Raw genomic sequence first — 21,686 nt, forward strand, 5'->3', positions numbered from 1 at the left:
TTAGCTCCTGCGCAAGGTTCAGTAAAAGTGCCATAACTTCTTCTTGGAAAATGATATTGAGGTAGGATTTGATGCGTTGGAATCTAGACTTGTCCCTCTTTCCAACCATGTATGCTATGCAACCATCCCATGACTGGATGGGTCGCACAAGCCTTGGAAATTGAGCCTTTGCAGTGTAAATCATCTTCTTGTTGGCGTAGACGGCTACTCGTTGGGCATGGGCTGATTCCTCCTTGACGTAACCCTTGTCGTCCTCAACATAACCCATCCTTCTTGGCATAGTGATGATGTCCTCGGGCGTAAAACTAGCAATACAAAGGTAGAGCATTTAGGTGGTATAAAATTCTTATTAAAATTTGGGTTAAGTTGAGCAAAGAGCGAGTTCACCTCTTGTTATATTTTCCTAGCACGGTTGCACGTAATTGACCATGATATGCTGAATCGTTCTTGCTGAGATGTAATCCATCAACTTGGTTTATGTCATCTTCAATTTCTTCATGTGACTTATGACGTAAACCATCACCCTTGTTTACGTCAAGTGTAGCTGGGATGTCCTCATCATTTACCCAACTCGTCGTTTCTATCTCGGTCTCGACGTCTCTATCTCTATCTTTGTCTGATCGTCTCCCTCTCAAACACTACACATGAAATCCTGAGTTAGCCAATACCTAAACAAATACCGTAGGCGGGTATAGCCCGTCGACAGTACAATTGTCCCCCATTTTCAACAAACAAATGTGATTTAACATGTATAGTTTGTGTGTGCACGATCAGCTATGTCAAAACAGCTGCTCTTAAGTAAATCATCCCTTTTCAAGTGTATTTTCATTTTCTTTCATAACCATTTTACAATTTGTGTAGTGATGATTTTTATTCACACTAATAACAGATATTAGCACTTCATTTTTTTCTCATTGGATTATGCTTCACTAACTATGTACCCCCGACACCAAAATCATGCGTCCACCACTGTTATGAACCTATTAATGGATTGTGTGTGTTGATATTTATATGAGATCCTCTGATGATTTTACCCATTGTTTCCTGATTTTGAAAGAAAAGGACTGCATTCGATCTTCGGAATTTCCAAATTTTGTCCATTTAGATGAGGCCCAAGATTTCTATGCAATTGAATCCCAGAACCCTGGTGTCGGATGGCCTCTACGACCGTGCGGAGGTATGTCCCCATGGATGACACGTATTTGTATGGAACATTCATAGGGATTTACCCAACTCATCGCTTCTATTTCAGTCTCGCCGTCTCTATCTCTATCTCTGTATGATCGTCTCCCTCTCACAAACTACACTTGGAATCCAGAGTTAGCCAATACCTGAACAAATACCGTAGGCAGGTATAGCCCGTCGACAATACAATTGTACCCCATTTTCAACAAACAAATGTGATTTAACAAGTATAGTTTGTGTGTTCATGATCAGCTATGTTAAAACAGCTGATCATGCACACACAAGACTGCCGGTGCTCCTGGCGCTCCACTCCACGGACGACGACGCTTTCCGTTGAAGAGAGATGGAAGATATGACAAGTGGGCCCACGGGCATTTTAGAACTTTCACGCGATTTCTCTCTCCTCTTCAACCGGAAATTATTATTTTAATCGACGCGGTGTCCATTGGTAAATTACCATGTTTATGGAGTGTTTTCCCCCAAAAGTGAGTTCGGGCGGTGTCCTATGGCTAAAACCACGCAGTCGAAGTGTCTTGTAGCAAAATTTCCTTATTTTATAATATCCAAAAGCAAATGGAGAGAGAAACAGTCGCAAAAATACGATTTTGCCCCTGCCTACCAAGTCCAGCTCGCATACAACTCCGACGCCGCCACCGCTGCCGCTGCCGTTGTTTGGCGAGGCAGCTCTCTAGGGGTTCAAGAGGGCCCACGCACCTGGGCCTGTGGCTCCGCATCGTTCCCATGCTTGTCGTTGCTGCAACATGAGGACCACACCGGTGCCGGACATATTGTGGCCACCGCGATGTCGGAGCTATATGCGAGCCGCAAAATCGTACTTCCGCGGCTATTTTTCTCTCTATTTGCTCTAGATATAATAAAATAATACCGTGAGTGTCCAACAGCTAATTACCAGTTTTTTTGTCTTCCACAATAGATATGCATTCTTGCATTGTCTTCTAGCTAATTACACTTTTTGTAGATATCTTGTAGTAAATTTTGCCATTAAATGGCTTAACTGTAACTATAAGGCTTAGCCTGAGATTTGAAGCATTGGGTAGCTCCCTTCATGTCAGCAACGGGCGCGCATATTGGCTCGGCTGGGAGCTCCTAATGAATAACGACCCCTTCCAACCTGCCCACCTAGGGGTACAAAGGAAATGAATCTTTGATCAAGCTATGGTATGAAGTTCGAAGGACACGCGCCACTTGAGGTTGGCAGCGAGCTAGAGTGACTTATTGGGGCCGAGTTGCCAGCGAGGACCTGCCGACCTGCGCGACGGCTATGACGTGAAGCGCATGTGTTGTGTTGGCCATCGGATGGCCTCGTCTTCCATGTGGAGGTCCATCACCATGGACGATGCCGGTAGGACCAGCCGCTGCGGCAACAACATGTATTGGTGCAAACAGTTATATTATATATAGGTTTTATAAGGAATTTGGCCGACTCGTCATGTCCATCTCGGCCTCCGTCTCATCTGATCATCTCCCTCTCCAACACCACATATAATTCGAGTTTTACTCTTCCCTATGATTCAAAATTTTGGCATCTGCATACGATGCGATATCGTCATATATCCGGTGATACGACTCTACCTTTGTTGGATCTCCGACATGACGGTGCCGGCACTCCTTCCGACCACAACAATAGTTTTGTCATCTGCCAACAGAGGAAACCTCGATGGACGTAGAATTTGCCTCTCTGGTTCTACTTGGACAAAAGACCACCCAAGGACACAAATACAGCACTCCAAGAGGAGAGGGGACATGGAATACAAACCAATACAGATCAAGACAACTCCAATCTTGCTGAGTTCATATTCGAGAAAGTAGACTACGCTAGCCGTCGACCACATGTGAGAGATTCATATCGCTAGATGGGCAGAGAGTAGATTAGGTCATCCTAAATATTGTACTCGTGAGATATTGATATATAAAGGCAACATCGGCTTCGGCTAATATGAGTGGGCTATTACCCATTAACAAGGGGGCATGAACCTCTATAAAAATCCTTTGTCTCTCGTCCCTTTTTACTCAATCTCTCATATACCTAACGCCAACGATTCTCTTACTCTACAAATACCGTAGGCGGGTACAGCCAGTCGACAATACAATTGTACCCCCATTTTCAACAAACAAATATGATTTAACATGTGTAGTTTGTGTGTGCACGATCAGCTATGTTAAAACAGCTGCTCTTCCCCACAAAAAAAAAATTGCAGCGGGCCTGCGCCATGGGACAAAAAAAAACAGCTGCTCTTAAGCACAAAATCATCCCTTTTCAAGGGTATTTTCATTTTTTCTTAGCCATTGTACAATTTTGTATAGTGATGATTTTTATTCACACTAATAACACATATTAGCACTTCATTTATTTTGTCATTGGATTATGCTTCACAAACTCTGTACCCCCGTCACCAAAATCCTGCGTCCACCACTATTATGAACCTGTTAATGGACTAGAAAAAATACCCGTGCATTGCAACGGGTAAATACTATTTTAATTTTATTATTGTTATATGGTTTAGTTAGGGTAAAATTCATTATGGGAATTCGCATGAATATTCTTTTAAAGAAAATCATGGACTGCAATCAGGAGTTCGTGTTTCATCTCAGTTAGCATACGAATTTTTTTAAAGAGATTTCTTATATGACTCCTCGTGTATTTCCAAAAGCAAACAAATATAAAATCCAACTCACATACGGATTTGTATTTTCAAAAGCGGACGAACTTAAAAACTGACTCAAACATATATAACGTACCAAAATACGGGCAAAAACATCTTCAATTTTTGCTCATTGTCAAGGAAAACCACATTCGAATCCTACGCGCACAGGTTTTCACTTATGTTTGCTCATAACCAATATGCGTGTGGACCAAAAGTGTACATGTGGATAGTGGTGAACGCAGGACTAAACTTGGGTTGCTTGTGAAAATAACTTACACAAAACTTTTGGGTAAAATGGATGGTTTATTTTGGTGTTTTCCTTATCACGATGAAATCATCCAGATTAAAATCCACCCGAGCCTTTAAGGGCAACCACAATGTATGAAAAAGATGACCTTAAGACAATGATTGCACTTGTAAAGTGAGCCATATACATTGTGAAAAGTAGCATTAGCTTAGGGTGCACCTTATGTTTAAGGTCTACCACAAGCAAAAAGAAAATATTTTTTCTCTCTCATTCACTTCATGAACAAGAGATGAAACAATTATTTTTCCATTCTATGTGGGCCCATCTTGTGGCTAAATTCTAACCATAGCATTATGGGTATGGCTTTAACAATGGCTCACTATTCATAGAATGGAAAAATAATTTTACACTACACCACAAATATTGAGGATGCCCTAAGGCCTCGTTGGTTGGCCTAATGCTGAAAATAAGTCAAGCTCGTTAACAATAAAAAGTTAGATACAACTTTTATATATTCTTACCGATATAATATTCAAGTGCTGAAAAATAAACTTAGACAAAAAAAAAATCAAATCAGCTTCAGAATTTAGTGCTAAAATTCAATTTTTTGCAGCAGCTTGCATGTAAGCCATATGGCAAAAGATGTGAACCGTTGGCATTTATACATGAAATTACCACTTGTAGCATTGAAAATAATTCCCTACTTACTGCGCGTACACCATCTTGTACAAATCTATAAAAATCAATGAAAAATGCGATAGTACTAATCAATATATGAATCTGACAGAACTCTTCTGTACCGGCTGCTGATATAGCTTGACCATTCGGTCAATGCCTCTAGCACCTTGATTCTCCTGCCGCAATGCCGCACGAGCACGTCACGACCAGCGCAGGCAGCTTCCGAGCGGTCTTTGATTTAGGCCTTGTTCGGCAGGGTAGGCACTAATCAAACCACCTGTGGATTGATCCGGCCAGGATTGCATCCTACCAGGAGCAGCAACAGCAGTTCAACAACAGCAGCAGCAACGCCTCCTAGTAGTCACATATTGACTCAATTTGTTCATCATGTATCATAACAATAATATCATAAAATTTCCTGCTGCTATTGTTGATCAAACATTAATATTTCAGTCATCAAAAAATATGAAATATAATCCTATTCCCAACAAAAATAAGGAATAAATAGAACAGCTGATTGACTGACTACTCCAGTTACTAACACAATCAGACTCAATAAGGAACAATAGATTATCTTAAATTTTCTCTCAAGCTTTTTTTTGCGGATAGTGCTAAAACTAGAAAAGACAATCTCCATCCTCTCTTAATTTGGCATCAGACTTCTTTTCTCCTAACTTGACAATCTCCATCCTCTGCGTTATCATAGACTCTGCTGCCTGAATAGCTTCTGATGTTCCAGTTATCGTCGCTTTCCTGCACCAGTCAGTAAAATTTGGGATATCAATATGTAGGTAGTGGTGCTATTTCAGTAAAAACACACCAACGTGATCACATTGGAAGACAACCATCAGTTGGGAAAAAAAATTATCAAACCCGTATCCCAAGACCATACAAACCCGTTACATGAAATGCGCCAAAGCCAAAGCAAGCCACCCCTGCAAGAAATAAATGAATTCCAAAAATCTTGGGCAAATCCAAAGAAGGCTTTCCCGTCCGCTCATCACAAAATATTTTGAGGTTCCAATATACCCAATGCCAGATAGCTACCAAGAAACACAAGCTAGAAAACACAATATGCGCCCCTGCCACACCTTCATAACTCCAAATACCTGGATTCGTTGCAGTTCCTTCTGAAACACTCCAACCACCCCACGAATTGGTTATTCCTAAACGAGTCATGAAAGGAATGACGAACATACCTTGTCTCCACATTGGATCCAGAACAGGATCAGAGGGATCAAAAACCACTAATTCGTATAAAGCCATTGAGCCAACCCAACCAAAAACTAGAGCTGTGTGCATTATACGCACTGAAAGCAATCGACCCGGATCATTCAATACGACAGTATGAACACGATACTAAGACAAACCCATGAAATACCCCTTTAGCAAAGAAAAATAGACACGATGTCACTTTATTTTGACCTAATCACATTATAATGACCTAGAGGGAAATACAGACCTGCCTAGGAATGTTAGCATATGCATGCATGAGGCCAGTATCTAGCATATATAGGACAAGAATTATAGTCTTCCAATAGTACAACTAAAATATTTTTTTTAGAAAAATATAGTACAACTAAAATAATCCGTATAGATGATTCAATTCCTAGCTAAGGCCTAAGGGTGTGTTTAGTTGAGGAAATGAAAATTTTCGTGTGTCACATCGGACGTTTGACCGGATGTCGGGAGGGGTTTTTGGACACGAATGAAAAAACTAATTTCATAACTCGCCTGGAAACCGCGAGACGAATCTTTTGAGCCTAATTAACCCGTCATTAGCACATGTGGGTTACTGTAGCACTTATAGCTAATCATGGACTAATTAGACTCAAAAGATTTGTCTCGCGATTTCCTCCCTAACTGTGTAATTAGTTTTTTTCATTTATTTACATCTAATGCTTCATGTATGTGTCCAAAGATTTGATGTGATGTTTTTGGAAAAAAAAATTAGCGAACTAAACGGGGCCTAATTGATTCCTTCCTGTTTGGCACCATTTGTAACTTTTCTGAAGTATTCGGTCTCTGAATATGTAGTAAGTAAGCATTCATTTATTCAGGCATAGGAGTAGAAACAAGCAATAATTTGATGCAAGGTACTAAGTTTGCAACAATGTTACCTAAAGGCAAAAAATTCATGTGCCAGACAAGTATAATTTCAAATAATTGCTTATTAGTATCAAAGTGCAGATATGAGAAGAACTGGACAGATGGCATCTGTACATGTGAGGCCCCCTAGTTGACAAATGTATGAACAGAATAGCAAAAGAAAAATGTAAGGGTCAGCCTAGTTTCAGAAAATAATTACTCCCTCCGTTTTTTAATAGATGACGTCGTTGACTTTTTCTCACATGTTTCACCATTCGTCTTATTCAAAAAATTTACGTAATTATAATTTATTTTTTATGAGTTGTTTTATCACTTATAGTACTTTAAGTGTGATTTATATCTTATACATTTGTATAAAATTTTTGAATAAGATGAATGGTCAAACATGTGAGAAAAAGCCAATGGCGTCATCTATTAAAAAACGGAGGTAGTACTTATTATCGAAGCATGATAATATGAAAATAAACTGATAGAGGGCATCTCTCCATGTGAGTCAGCCTAGTTTCAGAAATGCATTAGCAGAGCAACTTTTTGTGAGTAAAGCAATTCTTTGATGCAAGCTATGATAATTGATAACTAATACAGTTACAAATGAGTAGCAGCATCATGAAACTGAAGATAATTTACCTCCCTGATAAAAAAGCCAGTGCATTTGTCTCACTGTACATCATCACCAAACTGAAGTTAATTACCCCCGAATAAAAAAAAGGCAGTGAATTTGTTTCATTCTATTCTTCAGACAAAGTATGGCTGTTTGCATATGTGTACAAAATTTACAACAACAAAGCTGTAAATCTACCAGCGGCAGCTGGCCATCCAACCTTTGACAGTGAAGTTACTGCCTTTTACTGATGCTGAGGCTTTAGCTGAGATGAGATCTCAAGAGATATGGAGTATATATACATACAGCTCCTATCATTGCAGACAAACACAGAGCAGAGACAACCAGAGTGACAGAGCAGGGTGAGGTGAGGTGAGGTCCCCTTCATCTTCAAGACAAGGAGCTCAGCTCAGCTTAGAGCTCAGATCGATCGATCTGCCATTGGAGATGATGTGCCACCGGATGCTGCCGTTGCTAGTGGTGGCGGTGCTGCTGCCGGCGGCGGCGGTGGCGACCAACAAACAAGTATGGTCCAGCAGACCCCATAAACTCAGGGTGTTCAATCGTATTATAGGTTTTAAGTTACGAAATTGGTAAGAGAGAAAAATCCCTAGAAATCAAGAACCGAGTTCACCTAGGACACCCGCTATCAACCATCAGAAATTCACCTAATCAAGAAATCAAATCAAGAAACCTAATGTTTCCCCGCAAAAAAAAAAGAAACCTAATGTTCGGCTCCCCTCGCCGCCGAGCCGGAGCAGCGCGAGCGCCGCCTCGAGCGCGGCGGCGAGCGGCGCCAGCGCCCGCTCCTCCTCCTCCTCCCCCTCCCCCTCCGCTCCCGGAGCTCCTCCACGAAGAACCCTAGCCTAGCGCCGATGCAAACCCTAGCGCCGGAGAGAGAAAGGAAGAAAACGATGTGTTAACGGCGAGAAGGCAGCGGAGAGCGCGGACGTAGGATGGGAAGAGGTCGCCATCACCGTCGACGTCGATGCGCCACCAGGATTTAGATGAGGCCCAAGATTTCTCTGCAATTGAATCCCACAACCCTGGTGTCGGATTGCCTCTCCGGCCGTGCGGAGGTTCGTCCCCGCGGATGATACGTACAGAACAGGGATTTACCTAATTCGCCTTCTCTATCTCTGTCTCGCCTTTTCTACTCTGTCTCTGTCTCATCGTCTCCCTCTCTACACATGGAATCCTGACGATTCAAAATTTTGGCAGGTACGAGACACGATGATGTCGTCCCGCGATACTCTGCCTCCGCCGGATCTCCGACATGGTGGCGGCGGCGCTTCCGACCAAACCAACAGTGCCGTTCCCGTCTCAGAAACTCCAATGGAAGACGGCGGCGGAGCTCCGGCCGCAGCAGGTAGTAGTAATACGGCAGCACCACCGCAACCACCACGTCTTGACGGCCCTACCCTGGAAAGGGAATTACGTCGGTGCAACATCAAGCTTGGGAAGCAGAAAGTCTCCGGTGAAGCATCAACGGCGACCACCGAACCGCCGCGAAAGAAGCTCATGCACGACGGGATTCGTGCCGCCGCCGCCGCCGCACCACCACCCAGATCACCGCCGACGAGGAGGATCATCAGTTACATGGTCACCGCGGAAGCACCGCCGGAGAGGAAGAAGACGGCGGCGGACGACCGGTTCCGCAACCTAGGCACCTGCAGCGCGCAGCTACGCAGGCGCCTCTCGGAGCTCGACGCGACGGAGCCGGAGTTCGTCTGCGAGAAGACGCTGCGTATGAGCGACGTCCACCGCAACCAGAACCGGCTGCTCTTCTCCTGCAAGCGCAAGGAGGACCTCGACCAATGCCCGATCACCCATCTCTTCACCGACAAGGAGACGCAAATCGTCCACAAGAAGGACGAGATCGCAGTGGAGAAGAAGAAGAAGAAGAAGAAGAAGATCAAAAGGGATGAGAAGAAGAAGGAGATTAAAAAGGAGGAAGAGAAGCAGATCAGGGAGAAGCTGGGGCTGAAGGTGACGGTGTTCGACCAGGGCGGCAACGAGTACGGGATGACCTGCAGGTACCTCGAGTCCAATGGCGGCTACCGGTTCATCGAGGGGTGGGGCAAGTTCGTCGAGACCAACGGCATGGCCATCTCCGACAGCCAGAGATGGACACGGGACGTCGTCGTCAAGCTGCTGGCGTTCCGGTCGCGGAGACTGGCCAGAGGCGCCGAGCAGTCCGACCACCCCGACGGCCCCATCGGCTTCATCGTGCTGCACCACGAGAACGGGAGCCGCGGCCGCGGCGACAACGACAACGACAACGAGGAGGAGGAGGAGGAAGAATACCAAGGCAAAGCGCCGCCGGCCAACCCGAAGATGGAGAAGAGCAACGGCAAGGAGGAGCATGTAGTAAGGGCATCGACGTCATCGTCCTCGTCGTCGGCGGAGGCGGCCGTGGGCGTGGTGGCGCCAATGCACGAGGTGTCGGCGGCGCCGCGGAATATGTTAGAAGAGGATGCGTGCCTGGGGATGGTGAAGCTATGGAGCGACACAGGCTCGTCGTCGTCCTCGTCGAAATATAATGGGCCCGAATCATCAGAAGAAAAAAGAAAAAAAGACTGACGGCTGAGATGGGTACGAACAGACAAACTCTGTTCCATGCAAAAACTTAGATAGATTAAGGTAAATTTACCACTTTCAACTATTGTAGAAACACAGATAAATGATATTCTCTCCAACTCAAAATATAGCTACATTTATAAGACGAATAATCAAATTTGAACTAGAAGGATAGCTAAATATTTTAGGATGGAAGGAATACTTACATATAGTTATTTTTTTATAAAATGAATGATAAAAGTCAGTTTTAAAAGTTAACAACATTATATATTTTAAAACAAATGAAGTAACTTTTTTTGATATATTTTGAAAAAAGGGGCCGGATAAACTGTCATTTTTTTCAGTAGTGAAAAGGCCAGACACATTGCATGGTCAGTTGATCACACGTACAACGATATGAAGTATGTTAGTATTTCAATCTGCAGTAATAATTTAATGATCTTTTCTGAATTTATAAAAAATAAGTGAGAGAAATAACTACTTTAATTTACTGTGATTCTTGTTTTCTTAACTCCTAGATGACAAATTAGATATCATTAAGCGGGGAAGACAGGTATAGTAAAGGTACATGTCACGTCTATTTTATGGAACTATCTATGTATATGGCAGCACATTTTTCTACTATTTTCAGTCGATTTTAAAGTTTAAACCAACCATTCTAAAGATGGCTATGCAATCCATAATTCCATATAGCTGGAAGAAAGTTTATTACAAGTAGAAACAAAATGAAAGAAGACCTATATAGCTAAGAGTTAAAACCTCAACAAATGTAAGGGACTCAGATCCCTCATCCTGTTAGTTGTCTGGGAAATTTGGAAAGAGAGGAATCGGAGGATCTTTGACCATAAAGAGATGGCAACGAGCTCCGTGCTAACAAAAATCAAAGATGAGGTTGGCCTATGGGTTCTGGCGGGGACCAAGCGTCTACGAGAGTTCGCCCCACACCTTGTATAGTGTACATATTACGTGTAACAGCTTTTCTTTTTACCCTTAGGGGTTGTATTTTCTCCTGTTCTATTCAATGAAAAGGCACTACCTTGTGCCGCTTTTCCGTTCCAAAAAAAAAACCTCAACAAATGTCTCTATTGCTTCTATTTTTGCATACCGTTGATTCATTCCATCAGGATGTCAGGTTATTACCACTTGAATCATAGATCTTGAGCTATACTTGTTTGGAGAGAATAGTCATTGAATTGAAGAAGCAAATATTTATGTAGTTTCCTGTACTTGATCACAGAATAAATATCACCATTCAGCCATCCTCTAGCTTGTAGTTCATCGGCTGTTAATATTTTCTCCTGCAATAATAGCCACAAAGAACTTGCATATTTGCTCTGTTTTTAGCTTGCAGACAGTAGATAGGCATGTTTGCGAAACAGACTAGCATATAAATCCCAGATGATGCCAAATGACCCATGAAACTTATGTTTTGCAATTTTGTCCACAATGGAAGATTGCCAGGAAATCACCAAACATTTGTTACTTCTATATGATCTCCTTATCCATTTGTTCCTTGTAAATTGCCTCTCTAACAGTTCGCTTCTTCCTACATGAAAGAAGAGACAAGTTTGGTTCTAGTTCATTTGGTGATTGACATTCTTGAATCCATCTGTCTGTCCAAAAGCATATGCATGTTCACCATTTCGAATTATGAATTTGTGATGCTAGTGCTTGCAGAGAACAAGTAACTTGTTACAAGGAACTATCAAATTGCATCACATGGGCACCGGGACCCCACCCATGGTGTCTTCTGGGTTCTGAAAATTCAAACCACTACCATCTAAGTTGCAAGGCTCTACTGAAAAACTTCGGATTGGCAATGTCCAGATCGCCTAGATCTTTTGGACAACAAACCATGTTCTAGCACAGTGACCATTCCAATTAATTCCAGTTATTTAGCGTTCCTACATTATGTTGGCAACGCTTATATGGCACAGAATAGAGCAGCCAGCTTCAGATAGCAGTTCGCAAGACCTGATCAAACAAAGTTAGTTTTCTTCCCAGTCTGCTAGTCTTTTCTCCTATTATGTCAATTAACATCTCAAAGGAAGTCCCAAATATTTGCAAGGTAGTGGCTTTTGTTTGCAAGGAAAATTACTTAGAATTTCTAACATATCAAAGCCAGTACATCGATCGGATTGGGTAAATTGCTATATTCAGAAAATTTCTTTAGGCCAGATATATTATCACTCTTACTTCCTGCCAGAGTGGATTCAGAAAAATAGTTGCATCATTGGTCTTGCTCGATTGGGGGATTTTTCAGGGTGGGTTGCTTCTCCTGCACACCCCCTTCTTCTCTATTCTATTCTCTGAACATTTTACAAATAGGTCCTAGACACATCACATATTTACATCAACACTCCCTCTCAAGATGGGCAAAAGATATCAATCATGTCCATTTTATTACATATTGACTGAATTTCACTAGGATGTAACCCCTTTGTTAGACAATCAACTAGTTGTTCACATGCATGACTTAACATACTCTAGCCTAAGCCAATTTCCGTGTTTCCTCCAAGCCTGGCTCCGAGGTGTGATTTGCACAAGCTGGACCTAGATCGGATGGGCGTGCAGGCAACCAAATACGCCATTGCCTGCACCCACAATGTGTCCATAGATCACGGGCTAAGCCCATATTACTAGGAATTAGTTGTGTATACTAAGAAGAAAGTAGGATCCTACAGTTGTTAGCACACGGTGGTGATGGTGATAAAAGGATGGAAGGAGAATGACTGTGTTTTTAAAGTGGTAGATATATACTCCAATCATTTGTTCTTTTACCATCAAATATATATAATTGATTATAAATTTCAATCCGAAAATTTTCTCCTCTAAATAAATTCTATAGGAATATACAATTTAGGGTTTTAGGGTGGATTTTTTTTAGCGCGTTGATTTTTTTTTAAAAAAAAGGTTTTGAAATAGAGATGTGATGGATGCATAGGGATCATGTAATGTAGGTTTTGTCTCACTTTGTGGCCTCTCCATCATATGTTCAAAATGCTTGCTAAAAGCATCAAATTTATTGGCTACACCAGCGTTGACGGATGCATCTATCGTATGAGCAATTTTTCGTTCAAGATCGAGACAAAACCACTTACCTCTGGTTTTACCTCTTGAGGCATGGTGATCGTCGAGACTGCCGTATCCTTCTTGTTGAAGCGTGAGAGCATTCCCCAACTCTGTCTCCTAGCGATCTTTCTGGACAACTCTTGCATGGTAGATATACAGATCTTGTTACATTTTTGTTCATCATTGGTAGAGAATCCTTTTTGTTCCTCAGCTTAGTCGCAAAAAGTGCGTGGATGCAAAGCAGCAAAGCAGCACGATACTGTATAAGTATGAGGATAAATTTTGGTGGCAATTACTTATTTGACTCTGTTTTGAGATCTAACTATTAATTTACCTTTTTTTTGTTTTCTCATTTAACCACATTTTTCAAAATTGAAACCGCCGTCTGACCAAATTGCTAGCGTGAACTGACCAAAATACCTATGGTTATACGAACCCTATCCAAACATATAAATCGGCGACGCGGCCGGCCGGCGCAGAGAGGAGCGGTGGCGCTTGGAAGGGACGGTGGCAGCTGCTCCGCGTGGAGGAGCGGTGGCAGCAGCGACGCTTGAAGGGGATAACGGCGGCTGCTACGTACGGAGGAGCGGCGGCGCCGATCGACGCGCGAAGGGAGGGACGGCAATGGCTGCGGGCCTGCGGCAACGCGGCTGGCCAGCGCACAGAGGAGCGTCGACGCTCGGAGGGGACAGCGGCGGACCGGCGGTTGCTGCGCGCGGAGGATCGACGGCGCCAGCGAGAGAATGGTGGGATGGCGATGGCTGCGGCACATGGAGAAAGGAGAAGCGGCGATGGTTGCTGCTCTGTGTGCACCATCACTACCGCTGGACAGAGCTCTCTTCTGTTGGATTTATCGGTGTTGTCACATGCTGTTGGGCATCCGTTTAGACTTGAATTTGCTGTTGGATAAATATGTGGTCAAATTTTGTAAAAAAAAAAATATGTTAAATTGAATCAAACTTGTCAAATTGAAGACAATTCCGTTAAACTTATTCAAAATTATCAAAGCTATGCCAAATTCATTACAAACATTTCAAAATGTTCTTAATAAAAAAAAGCGTTGATATAACATGATCAAATGAGGTGGGGCAAAAAAAAAAAAGGACAATTCGCCCCTTAGTTAACACTATCATTTGGTTTTCACAATATAAGGTCAATTTTGATATTCAAATGAGCAAACCTAAAGTAGTGTCATTGGTAGTTAGACTTCAAAACAGGATCAAATGAGTAATTGTCCCTAAATTTTTAGGTCTCCACTGGCAAATCAAATCCAACAGATACAAGGCAAGCGTTGTTCAGCATCTAATAGTGTTTGATATGCATTTCCTTGAGAGATGTTGCATTCGCACGGAACATATTTCCCAACATGGCGGCCCTTGCATCACCTTCCGCGCAACAGATTGTTACCTTCTTAAGATTTTCGGCTGAAAATGATCTTCCCACCATCAAGCGAATCTCATCCTCTCCATTGTGGTCTTGACGTTCCACCTGAAGTTCGGAAAAGTGCTACTTAAAAACATTTCACCAAGACTTTGCGTAATGTGCTAAGAGAAAAGTATCTTATAGCCAGAATATACATCTATGATATTGTTCACCTCAAGCTTAAGAGTAAGCTCCTTAAGTTCAGGTGAGTGTCGAAGGAGGCAAAATAATCGAGAGAACTTGTCAGAAAGACACCATTCACCAAGAGAGATGCTTGTTAATTTGCCATACATCGGGAACTTTTGAATTTCTCTGCCAAATGTAACCTTGCAAACATACAAAAAATATACAACAGATAAATGCAGTTTTCACGGATATAATTCAGGCGAAAAGAATGTAAAGAGGGTGAAAACACCATCACAATCATACCTGTCTCCCAGAACATGACAAGTCTATGTTCTCGGCATTCGGAAGATCACATAGAGTCACTGCTGCTGTAATTACAGGATACCTACTGCATGAAGAACATTTGTATTGAAGACACCTGAAGCGTAAAGAGACCAAGCGAGGGGTCTGAATTTGAAGATTCATCAAAAGAGAACACTCCATAATATCCAACTTCTTCAATGAAGCCGAACAAATCTCAGGCACCTCAAGGAAGCACTGTGACAACTGAAGGTTTTCCAAAGCTGGGCATGCATGGTTTAGCGGTTCAAACGCATTGGAGTCTAGAGTAACATTGGTGAGCTTCAAACATTTCAGGTATTGAGATGCAAAAGCCATAAGCTGTGGATCCAAGTAAAAAGGTTCCCATCTTATATATTCGGTGAATTCAAGCACTTGTGCCTTGAGCTCAATTGCACGATTGATCCAAGAGCTGGCATGGTCGATTGCAAAAGAGTGAAGACGAAATGTATGCAGTGAATTAGGAGCCCGGGATAGCAGCAAATGTGCTACAAACTCACTGAACCGCACCCTGTCCATTCCAAACTTATCTACACAGATATCAAGGCATGGTGCTGAGGCCGAAAGCTCCTTCCATCTCTTGGACAGGATACATGTACGTGCAACCTCCTGTGCTGATAAGAGAGACATAATATGGTGTAGAATTGTATCAGGAAGGTCACTTAGCCTGTCATCCATGCAGAGCTTCTTCTGGCTTCGTGGAGGAACTTGGTCGAGCAAGTGTTCTGCAATAAAGACATCCATCAAAGTTCTGTTTTCAGTAAGAACAAGTGTTCAATTTTCAGGATAAAAGACTAAAGCAATTAGATGTTATGCCAATATTAGGTCTTAACCTGTAATCTGGGTATATGTGATTCCCTATGTAAATATACATTCCAGCGATAATACTACAACCATACCAGCCAGTTATTAGATGGTTGTGGCTTCAATAACAATAAATATAAAGGACTCCAAATGATCGATTATTAACCTTAGCCAGATTTATGTTTCTTTATGCAATCAGACAATATAAACAGAACAAACAACCTTGTGTTATGTGCACGCAGCACGGTATTATCTACCACAAGTACTATTCATGTTTGGTGAGTTTCCTTCCAACACATCAATGTGCTTATCTTGGGATCGTTAGTTTCTTTAGGTTAGATATTACTTCTATTTCTTATGGATCAAATGGTCCCTATAAACTAGAAATTCAAATGTAACTTACCGTTCGGTGGCATCTCCTGGAGCTTGGTATCTACCTGAATGCATAGACTCGGCTGATCACAACTGGTCTGTTGTTGAAGCATTGAGGTTGGGTACTGACCAACTTTGGACTCGGAAGATTGATCAACTGCCTGCTGATGCCCTAGTTGAATAGGCTCAGTCTCCAACTTGAGCATTCTGAGAGAGAGCCTCCTCAGATAGTCACTCTGAACATATAGGAACAAAATTTATCAAATTTTAGCATGTCATGCTGATACATATGAAATCAACACTAGGCATTAACGCTACCACCCTTTGACGAAAGACGAGTGCTTGTTTATGAAAACTGACGACATCCAAGGAATCTCCCATTCTGCTATTGGGCCTTCTCAGTTATCACCCACTTATGCTAAAAACTAATCCCAGCCACTTCATGACCAATGTTGGACCACTTTAATAACCTCCTCCTATACCATGGGAATTAAAAATATGATTTTCTCACATACAGACATACTACCAACTTTATACAAACAATAAAGGTAAAAGGTCTTCTAAGTCTGAACCACAATGAAATACATATGTGCAAATGTGAAACTAAGAATGGATAACGAACGGGTCTATAGCCTAGTGGTTGCAGCACTCTACTAGCACCTACCAGTGTCTGGGTTCGACTCTACTCGGGAGCGAATTTTCAGAGTTGGTTTAAGAAACATCACACGCTGGCCCCTTGGTTTAAACACTTGTTAAGAAACGACCTATGGTGGGTGGGCCCTCGTGTATGGGACAGGGGCCTCAAAGCATTTGTTAAGGCCTGAACCATGGGGTGTGGATCCGCGTGTCAAGGGGCCAGGGTTCGTGGCCTTTCTCGGCTGGCTTTGGCTGAGGTTTCTTCTTAGTGAAAAGTCATGGGAGCCAGTTTTTCCCCTGCAAATTCTTTTTAAAGCTGAGACTGAATATTAGGCAAACACCTGCTTAACATGCATAGAATAAAAAGATCAGAGATATATCTGAACGATGCAAAACAATGTTACTCATTTTGGACTTGGAAGCTTTGCCAAAGACCAGAACTTGTGGTTTAGGTTAACAACAGACATCCATGCATCACGCATAATGGACTTAAAAAACAAGTTGCATAATAAAAAGACCGCACCTGTGTACAAGAGATTGAAAAAAATCTCCCCTCAATTCTGGCAGAAACTCTTTGTAGATCCACTAATCCCTTGGCAAAATCTGCTCCGAGTTTCTTATTTAGTGACTCCAATCTATGCATCAAACATAGGAAAGGTAATGATTTGGTACAATATAACTTCCAAACTCTCAATGATGGGCATTCCACATTTTTAAGAAACTTGTAAAACACGGTGAGCGGCTATCAAGCAGTAAAACATGGCACAAGCATACTTGTGTCTAGGAGAACACTATAGATGTTGTTGGTCAACTATGTGTACAGATGTGCGTTAGTAACATGGCACAGGCTACTTGTATTTATGTTTGGCAAAGATCCAAAGTACGGTTCTAGCAAGCAGGTTTGCACCCTTCCTAGATTCCTAAGTTTCAAGAATCAGAGCTATTTGACTTTCATTACCATGTATTTGAGCCTTTTTCAGATTTTTAATTTGACAGCCATCGATCCTCTCTAAGGGCGCATGTTCAAAGGTATAGCCCATACAAACTCTTACATAATGCATATTTATCTAGAGACTGTGCCCTTACAATGGTGGAGACAACAAAGACACTAAATCATTAATCCACAAAAATATTTTCTATTACTATTCTTTCCTCGTGCAGCAAAGTTTCCATTTTATAGAGGTTAAAAGTCGTGGCTAAGCAGCTGTTAACTGTAGCGGTGTTTTTGTCTCTCCTTTCCTCGTTTCTCTCTCCTCCATATCAGCAAACATAGGCCCGACTAGTTGATTGTTAGGCTACCAAATATAGGCCATACAGAAAGTGACCCAACAGATTCCCTGATAACCATGGAGATTGGGGAAATTGATGACGCAACCAAACATCCCCTGGAAATGGCTGAAACTGCTCGAAGGTTCAGATCGATGCCGAAGAAACAGCCCTTAATCGCAAATTCATGCCTACCTAGCGCCAAGAACCATCAACCTGCTACCGCCATGTAGCAATTTGGGAGGAAAAAAAGCCGGATCGGAAGATATTGCAGCGAGGAAGTAACACACATCAAATATTGTGTTGGGGGGAAAGGAAACAGGAAAGGGGCAGCGCTCACATCTTGGCAGTGATCCTCCCTCGGGCTTCCGGTTGTAGCTGGGATCTCCAGTCGCGGCCTCCGCTGCCCTCCATAGCGAGGACGATGATGTTTTGCTTCTCCTGCGACAAGAAAGCTTTGCCCCCAAGGAGGTTTGAGACCATATGTACGGCTCCCGGATAGCGGATTCTCGAACGCCGCTTTTATGAACAAGGTTCTCTTCAAACTTCCCAAAAAATCCGTCATATTAAATGTTTGGACATATGCATAGAGCATTAAATATAGACAAAAAAATCAATTACACAGTTTACAGGTAAATTACGAGACGAATCTTTTAAGCCTAATTGCGCCATGATTTGACAATGTGGTGCTACATTAAACATTTGCTAATGACGGATTAATTAGGCTTAATAGATTCATTTCGCAGTTTACAGGCGGAATCTGTAATTTGGTTTATTATTAGTCTATGTTTAATACTTTAAATATTGTGACCAATCTGTGACAACTGCAAGCCCCTCTCGCGTCGCTCTCCCTAGGGACGGCACAGGAGGCGACGACCCGACCGCCCCTTCTCTCTCACCTCCCTCTTCTGCCTCGCCGCCGCTCGAGTGGCCGCCGGCAAAGCCGCGCGGCCACAAGGACGGTGGCGGTGGAGCCCCTCTCTCTCGCGCGCTCGGGTGACCTAGGGAGTCACCCAGGAAGGCGGCGGCGAAAACAGGCAGATCCGCGCCGCTCCGGCTAGATCTGGCAGGGATAGGAACGGCGTTGGCGGAGGGGAGGGCGATGGCGGTGGGGATGGCGACGGTGGTGGTGGAGTTCCGCGGATCCAACGACGACGCGGCGTTTGGCAATGGTTTAGGGCGCGCTGCTCCAAGCGGCGGTAGTCGATGGCGGCAGGGAGGGTGAGGGCGGCGGGGACGGTGAAGGCGGTGGCGTTGTTCGCGGATCCGGCGATGGCACGGTGTCCGGCGGTGGAAGGATCGTGCGGCGCTGGCGGCCTCCATCGCCCGACGTCGCCCTTGGCGTCGGTTGGCAATGGTGGTGCAAGGAGGATGGCTGAATCGGGCTCCTAGGTCCAGATCTAGCGCATCCTCAGTCGGGGTCGAGTGGTGTGGAGTCCGGTCGCCGTGCAGGTGGTGTGAATATTGCAGGTACCGTTCGGTGTGCAGGTGGCATTTGGGAGCTTTCGCTGTGGATGCTTTGGTTGACTGGGGCTCCGAGGTGAAAATCTTGCTCCGCTCTGGTGCTAGCAACGACGACGCCCTCGGGCACCGTTCACCTTCTCGAAGGCGTTGCTTTTGGATCCCTCGTTTCAACTCCACCTCAAGGGAATTCTCCGGGTGAAAACCTTAGATTCATTAGGATCGGACATTGTCGCCGTTCTGTCGGCATTACCTTCTTGAAAGCTTCGTTTCAGGAGTTTCTTCCCTTGTTGGACTACTGTTATTTTTGCGTTCAGTTTATCAATGCCAGGTTTTCGCCGCTTTTCCTGAAATTAACTGTGCCGTTGTAAGGTTTTTGGGTCCGGTTTTTCTTGTAAACTGGATCAACTCTCTTCTATAGTGAAATTGCAGGAGCTCACTGACTGTCCCCTCGAAAAAAAATACTTTAAATATGTGTCCGTATACGTAAAAAAAATTGACAAGGAATTAAACACGGCCTAATTCATGTGTCATTTTTCAGCCAATGAGATGCCACTTCATCATTCCATCGTGACTGACACGGGAGCAGTGTTGTGGAAAACGCTTGATACGGCCGTTAATACGATGACGGTGATTAGTCCGTCACGTTTTTGCAAAACGGTTTTCACTAATCATCTTAGAACGAAAAAATCCCGTCACTACCGATTAATCTTCCCGTTTGCGTCTTATCGGCCGCATAATTGGCCTGATCAAAAGGCTGAACCAGCCCACAACGACTACCCTATCCCATTTGTTGTTTTCCAGCATGTGAATTCCTCTAGTTTATCTGATGCCGCTGCAACCTGCAAGTCTAGGATGTGCAAGCCTAAAGTTTCTCTCCGAAGAACAGAAGATAATCCATGCAAAATATTTTTCCAATGCACTGATACTAGACAGATTTCTATATCTGTATAATAGCTATCATGGTTTTCACCTTTTCCTAATTGTAGCATATTATGTAGTGAATTTCTAATATATGAATCTACAATATGCATAACAATATTTGCATATTCACAAACGTTAAATTTCTGTCATATTCCGATTAATCGTTTGGCGATACCCGCTCCGTCCAACATCCGCATTCCGTCTTCCACAACACCGCACGGGAGAGAAAAAGACGAGTTTGCCCTTCTACTTCCTTTTTCCTCCCTCTCGCTCAGTCTCCCTCATCCCTTCCCTACCCCTAGCCAATGAGTTGCTCAGCTCTGGCAAGGATCTCCATGTCGACGAGCTCCCTGGCTAGCGAGTCGTCCCCTTCACTCCGTTTCTCAACTGCTCCGCCAAGCGCGCAGAACGCAAGGATGAGCAGCAGTAGCGACGTCTCTGCCACCATGCCATGCTCCAGATCTGCCCCGCAAGGACGAGGTCAGCAAGGAAGAGGCAAGACCGTAGGAGTGGCCGACACCGGCAGTAGCGACGAAAGTGGGGCCCTCAATGACAGGCCGGCTATGGCTCTAGTGGAAGAGTATCTCGCGGCCATGGCAATGGACGTGGGGCAGGTATCCCTTGACGATGAGCTGACGGTGGCAACGAGGCGCTGGTGGAATGTGAGCCGCTGGCTACATCGCATGTTGATTTGCTTATTGCTGCTACCTTGTCGGCCGCGGTCCTCGTCCACCGACGACCAGCACATCATGGCGCCTTGTGACTTGTCACCAATATCATCGCACTCCTTTGCACCCTCAGAGTGAAGCCCACGTGGCTCCGCTGAGCTCATATGCCTTCATCTTCACCAGGCTAGGAGCTGGCTAGCGGATAAGGAGGGGATGAGAGAGACAAAGTGATGTATGAGAAAGGAATAATCTCTCCATTGATATGCTAAAATAGTGGCATGGCGTCTCGTGGGCTGAAAAATATCATACAACTGTACAAGCAAGAAATATTCTCTCTCCGGTGAAAAAATCAAATTCATCCAAGAGTGATATTTGAGAATACGTTATCTGGGAGAGTAGCAAATATTCCCTTTACCAGGAACCAGGTGAGCATTGAGCAGGGCAGTCACCTGATGATGCACTTGGAGAAATGATCATGACACAGGACGAATGAATTTTGTGTGCAATTGGAGAGTAGATTAAAGTGGAAG

At 43.5% G+C, this 21,686-nt stretch overlaps 2 protein-coding genes across 4 annotated transcripts; one reads left to right on the forward strand and one right to left on the reverse strand.

Annotated features, from left to right (window-relative positions):
- Nucleotides 1-8,719: 8,719 nt before the first annotated feature.
- Nucleotides 8,720-10,069, forward strand: LOC127783316 (uncharacterized). The gene has a single exon (XM_052310570.1). It carries the CDS (start codon nucleotides 8,720-8,722, stop codon nucleotides 10,067-10,069), a length of 1,350 nt encoding a protein of 449 aa, XP_052166530.1.
- Nucleotides 10,070-14,131: 4,062 nt separating this feature from the next.
- On the reverse strand, nucleotides 14,132-18,589 carry LOC127783232 (putative F-box/LRR-repeat protein At5g38386). Of its 3 annotated transcripts, none has more exons than XM_052310467.1 (6): nucleotides 18,444-18,589; nucleotides 17,361-17,472; nucleotides 16,233-16,437; nucleotides 14,990-15,750; nucleotides 14,716-14,886; nucleotides 14,132-14,626 (listed from the first exon to the last, which is right to left on the reverse strand). In XM_052310467.1, exons 1-6 carry the CDS (start codon nucleotides 18,584-18,586, stop codon nucleotides 14,441-14,443), a joined length of 1,578 nt encoding a protein of 525 aa, XP_052166427.1. In that variant the 5' UTR covers nucleotides 18,587-18,589; the 3' UTR covers nucleotides 14,132-14,440. The 3 variants fall into 3 exon arrangements, with proteins under 3 accessions (XP_052166427.1, XP_052166429.1, XP_052166428.1); XM_052310468.1 differs by having other exon boundaries at nucleotides 14,137-14,626; nucleotides 14,734-14,886; XM_052310469.1 differs by lacking the exon at nucleotides 18,444-18,589 and having other exon boundaries at nucleotides 16,233-16,677.
- Between the last annotated feature and the right edge of the window lie 3,097 nt (nucleotides 18,590-21,686).

Source organism: Oryza glaberrima, chromosome 8, assembly GCF_000147395.1.
Source record: "Oryza glaberrima chromosome 8, OglaRS2, whole genome shotgun sequence".
Lineage (NCBI taxonomy): Eukaryota > Viridiplantae > Streptophyta > Magnoliopsida > Poales > Poaceae > Oryza > Oryza glaberrima.

Excerpts from the sequence above, each read along its gene's own strand:
- LOC127783232 (XM_052310467.1), bottom strand. The coding sequence starts at position 18,586 with ATGGTCTCAAACCTCCTTGGGGGCAAAGCTTTCTTGTCGCAGGAGAAG. Across the intron at positions 15,751-16,232 it reads CCAGGAGATGCCACCGAACG|AACACTTGCTCGACCAAGTT; the intron begins GTAAGTTACATT and ends TCTTTATTGCAG. Across the intron at positions 14,627-14,715 it reads AGGTGAACAATATCATAGAT|GTGGAACGTCAAGACCACAA; the intron begins GTATATTCTGGC and ends TCCGAACTTCAG.
- LOC127783316 (XM_052310570.1), top strand. The coding sequence starts at position 8,720 with ATGATGTCGTCCCGCGATACTCTGCCTCCGCCGGATCTCCGACATGGT.